This window comes from Benincasa hispida, chromosome 3 (assembly GCF_027475165.1).
Source record: "Benincasa hispida cultivar pf3 chromosome 3, pf3_genome.v1.1, whole genome shotgun sequence".
Taxonomy (NCBI): domain Eukaryota; kingdom Viridiplantae; phylum Streptophyta; class Magnoliopsida; order Cucurbitales; family Cucurbitaceae; genus Benincasa; species Benincasa hispida.
In genome coordinates, this window is record NC_143480.1 from 47836033 (window position 1) to 47840606 (window position 4574).

General features: G+C 36.5%; 1 protein-coding gene across 1 annotated transcript; it reads left to right on the top strand.

Annotated features, from left to right (window-relative positions):
• The first annotated feature begins 237 nt into the window (after positions 1-237).
• Positions 238-2636, top strand: LOC120072852 (NADPH-dependent aldo-keto reductase, chloroplastic-like). Its single transcript, XM_039025372.2, has 7 exons — positions 238-562; positions 725-775; positions 1073-1149; positions 1373-1460; positions 1655-1930; positions 2034-2285; positions 2393-2636. The coding sequence occupies exons 1-7, from the start codon at positions 443-445 to the stop codon at positions 2474-2476; spliced, it is 948 nt and encodes a 315-aa protein (XP_038881300.1). The 5' UTR covers positions 238-442; the 3' UTR covers positions 2477-2636.
• The last annotated feature ends 1938 nt before the right edge of the window (positions 2637-4574 follow it).

Sequence of the window (4574 nt, forward strand, 5' to 3'; positions counted from 1 at the left end):
TGGAAGATAGTTAAATTTTGCCATTAGCTTATTTTTCTATTTTTGAAAAATTCCTTTTTCATACTAAAAAAATGGTTTTAGTTTGGTTTTTTGACTATTTTGTCGACTCCTTCCCACCGACTTCGCAGGCGTATGTTCTCTTGAGGTCTAAAAGTTACGATTATATTTTATATTTAAAAGAAAGAAAAAAGGAAAATAAGTAAATAATACGAAAAGTTAAAATCCTTTGAAAAAACAAAAAACGTAGCGTTTTTGTTTTTGTTTTTGTTTTTTCTTTCAGAAATTTTTTTTTTTTTAAAAAAGTGAACAAAAAAGTGAGCGTTACTTGCAACCAGTTACCAAGCGGAGCTCTATAAAATGCGAAGAAAAAACCCAATTCGTAATTGTCATTTCCTTCCGTTTCATTATCATTACTCCAAACTTCCTTTTCTACAGCTCTGAAATGGCTTCTCAAATCTCCTTTTTCCCGTTGAATACTGGAGCTAAGATCCCCTCCGTCGGACTCGGAACTTGGCAAGCACCTGAAGGTCTCGTCGGTAACGCCGTTGCCGCCGCCGTCAAGGTTCTTCCCTATTCTTCTCCTTCTTTCTGATTTCTTCTTAACTCATATTTAGTTTATTTTCTTAAAATAGAGTACATATTTAATTATATTGTTCGGATTTTGTTGCGGATTATGATTTTTTTTGTTAGTTTTATCTCAACTGAGTGTTTATTGTTGTTGCAGATTGGGTATCGCCATATTGATTGTGCTCAAATCTATGGCAACGAGAAGGAGGTAATTATATCGGTCTCTAATTTGCATGGCTTTTGTTTACATTTTATATTATTTCAGAAGGGTATCAAATTAGGGACTGACTTATTAATGTTGGTCTCCGGAGGATTCCTTTTGTGTCGCTTTTATTTATTTGTTTGCTGTTTTGAGGTTGTGGGATATAATCTGAATTGCTACAATTAGACTATGTTCACTTTCTGATGCTACCAGATTGGGATATTGTATAATTTGGTTGTAGATTAGCTTTTAGGATTTTGGTTATGGGAAAGGTGTTTGATAATGTGTTATTGTTTGTGGCAGATTGGTTCAGTTCTCAAAAAGCTTTTTGAAGATGGTGTAGTTAAGCGTGAGGATTTGTGGATCACTTCTAAACTCTGGTTTGTTCTAGATTTCTAGCTCCCCTGGTTACATAATATTCATGTGCATTATTAGGGAACTTGCAACAATTCAACAAATTTAACTTTTCTGCTTATATGAATTTCCTTAAGATTCCGTAGCCTTATTTTGACCCTAAATCTTGTAACATTTTTTTTTTTATTCCGAATGATAAAAGGATAAACAAGAGAACTGCAAGTGACTTAATGGGGTCATGATGTGCAGGTGTACTGATCATGCTCCGGAAGACGTTCCTACAGCACTTGACAGAACCTTGAAAGATTTGCAGCTTGATTATGTTGATCTATACCTTGTATGTGTTGCACGGCTTTACTAAAAAATTGTCATTGAAAGCTTCTACTTGCTTTAGTTAACAGTCCACTTAGCAATGTGTCGGTCTATCTTTTTCATGTTAAGATAACAATTTTGTATATTTACGAATGGATACTTTATTGATGGTGCACTCTATAATGTGACACAATATAACTTCTTTGTTCTTTGTTATAGATCCATTGGCCAATACGGTTGAAACATGGATCTACTGGCTTTGCTCCTGAAAACTTTGTTGTGCCAGACATACCGAGTACATGGAGAGCCATGGAAGCACTCTTTGATTCTGGAAAAGCCCGAGCTATTGGTGTAAGCAATTTCTCCACCAAGAAACTTGGAGATTTGCTGGAGGTCGCTCGTGTTCCTCCGGCTGTCAATCAGGTTGAGTGTCACCCAGGATGGCAGCAGAACAAATTACGTGAATTTTGCAAATCAAAAGGAGTTCATCTAACTGTGAGTAGAAAAAACCTGAATATTTTTCCTTAATGAATTCGGACTATGGTCAGGTTTTAAGTAGTTTGAAACTATATATAGCTGACACTTGACTCCATTTCAGGGATACTCTCCATTGGGTTCACGTGGGACAACTTGGTTGAAGGGTGGTGATGTTCTTCAAAATCCAATTATTAAAGAGATCGCCGATAATCTTGGTAAGACACCTGCACAAGTTGCCCTTCGCTGGGGACTACAAAAGGGTCATAGCGTGCTTCCAAAAAGTACTACCGAGTCAAGGATCAAAGAGAACTTCGAAATTTTCGATTGGTCCATACCCGAAGATTTGTTTGCTAAGTTTTCTGAGTTCGATCAAGTAAGTAAATGTAGTTATATTGTTTGTTTTCCAGGAGTTTTGGTCCTAGCTACGAAGTTGTTATTATGTTAATGTAATGAGATCAACTCTGTTCTTCACTTGGACAGGCAAGGATCCTTAGAGGAACCATGTTTACGAATGAGAATTGCGTGTACCGGACTGTTGAGGAATTGTGGGATGGAGAGATCTAAAGTTGTCAGCTATCAGTTGGAAGGTCGAAAGAGAGCCTGTTTGTCTATGTTTCGTTGTAACGGTTGTATGAAAATAATTCAAGTTTGATTAATAATCATTGTTGGAACTCTGAAGCTGTAGGTTTCATTTCAAATCTAGATCAGTTTTCTTCTATGTTAATTGGTTTCTTCCCATTCTAGATGTGCTCTAGTTTTAGAGTATGTTTGAAGGTGCCTTAAAGTTTGAGTATGGCGTATGTTATGCTTTCTTCTGTTTTTAGACAATGACTGATTAAGTGTGCATCTCCAAAACAGACTTTTTAAAACATTTCAAAGCCTTGTTTCAAATGACTTTTCAAATGTTTGAAAGCACTTCTCTGTTTTGCACATAAAACACACCAATCAAGCAGAGTGCAAAGATTTGAACTTTTACTGGCACTGTTTTACCCATGTATAGATACAAATGATTTTTGCTCACAATCTCATTTCTAATCGTTCTAGCAAGATGGATATGATGTTATTGTTCACTTCAAACCAAATATAATTTTTACATCAATCTAAGTACTAAAAAAATTTCCTTAGAAAAGGCATATCCAGACGTGAGGTAAACTTAATTGGTTGTAGTATTAGTAACCTCTCTCGATCAAATTCCATGGTAATTAGCATTTTATCCACTTATTCAAGTATAATCATCTGAAACTCATTATGATTTGTCTTGTTTGATTAAAAGGAAAAATAATTATATTATAAACATGAGGAAGGGATGTTTTATCTCATCTTATTGATCCTTTTTTGTATCGGATATTTGCAATGGATGAAAATTTGAATATGTTATTTTGTAGATGTGTCACCCATATTTGTTATTTAGCAAATATGGCAAGAACTTCAAATCTAGATTTATATTTATTGTTTATTCCATATTTTCCTTGAAAGAATGAGTGATTACCCTTCTTCGATCCTTACTCCCAACTGGAGTCAAAGCTACTTGCTTATAAGAGAAGAGCAAGGTGCGTAGCTTACTTGGTAAAGGACTCCCTATAGTTGCAGAATATGCTTGTTGCCCTATCCATCACATTTTTGTTCTCACTCTTTTATTAATTCAATTTGAACCCGATCCTGAGTCTGAGTTTGACTAAGGTTGAATCCATTTTGTTTCTTTCTCTTTTCTAACTAATTTCAAGTCTAAAAACTCTAAAAAAAAGAAGGGGCCCGGAACTGGTTGCCATCTTTTTTGGTCGAGGTATCGCCCATACAAAACTATAGAGTAACTATAGGCAAGTAAGACAGATCTTTCCTAGAGCACATTCTTTAAGCTTGAGCATCAGGCTCGTCCTTTTTTGGGACAGGAACTATGTTCCTCAAGTAGGGTCTGTATGGAGCGGATTGATGAAAATCAAGTACGCTTCCATCTAATGTGGGAGTGCTTATACTTTGTACGAACCCTCGATTTAGATTACAGACCTGACATTTAAATGTCTATAGGAAAATCAAGCTTTTAGCCAAGCTTTGCAAGAAAAAAGGCCAAACCAGGTTTTTACATATCCATATGATTGAGTCCTTGGGTTTCCGAAATAGTGTAAAAAGAGGTGCTTCACCTCTCAACAAGATTGATCTGTTTGGATCTTGGTCCATGATGGCCTTTTTATTGATTTTGATGATTGGATTTCTCTATGAATGAAAAAGGGGTGCTTCAGATCGAGAGTAATCACTAGTGAGAGGGCAAAAAGAGGGGGGAAGGACAAAGGAAAGAGTAGACTCTTTTCGATATGGGAAGGGGCTTTCCTTAGTAGCCCACGCTTCGAATTGGAGTGCCCTTTTAATCCTGGGCCGAGGGAATACAACTCCTCGTGGAAGTCCTTTCCATCGGTCCTCTCTTAGCACCTAGTATAACGGTCCTCCGTGCAACAACAAGCACCAATTTGACTTGGGGGGGGGGGGGGGTATTGATTCAGCAGTGATGAAAGGTTCTCGTATTCTACTCGTCTACTTAATGAAATTCCATGATTAGGAATTGTTTGATCGTCTTTCTCTGAGGAAGAGGCAAAACAACATCTTGTTGTTGCATTGAAACATAGAAATATTGACTAATCTGACTAACATTGAACTTGGTAAAATGAAA

Bases quoted from the DNA above. Each gene is read 5' to 3' on its own strand.
- LOC120072852 (XM_039025372.2), top strand. From the start codon at position 443: ATGGCTTCTCAAATCTCCTTTTTCCCGTTGAATACTGGAGCTAAGATC. The intron at 563-724 runs GTTCTTCCCTAT...TTGTTGTTGCAG, and splicing joins CCGTTGCCGCCGCCGTCAAG to ATTGGGTATCGCCATATTGA. The intron at 1,461-1,654 runs GTATGTGTTGCA...TCTTTGTTATAG, and splicing joins ATTATGTTGATCTATACCTT to ATCCATTGGCCAATACGGTT.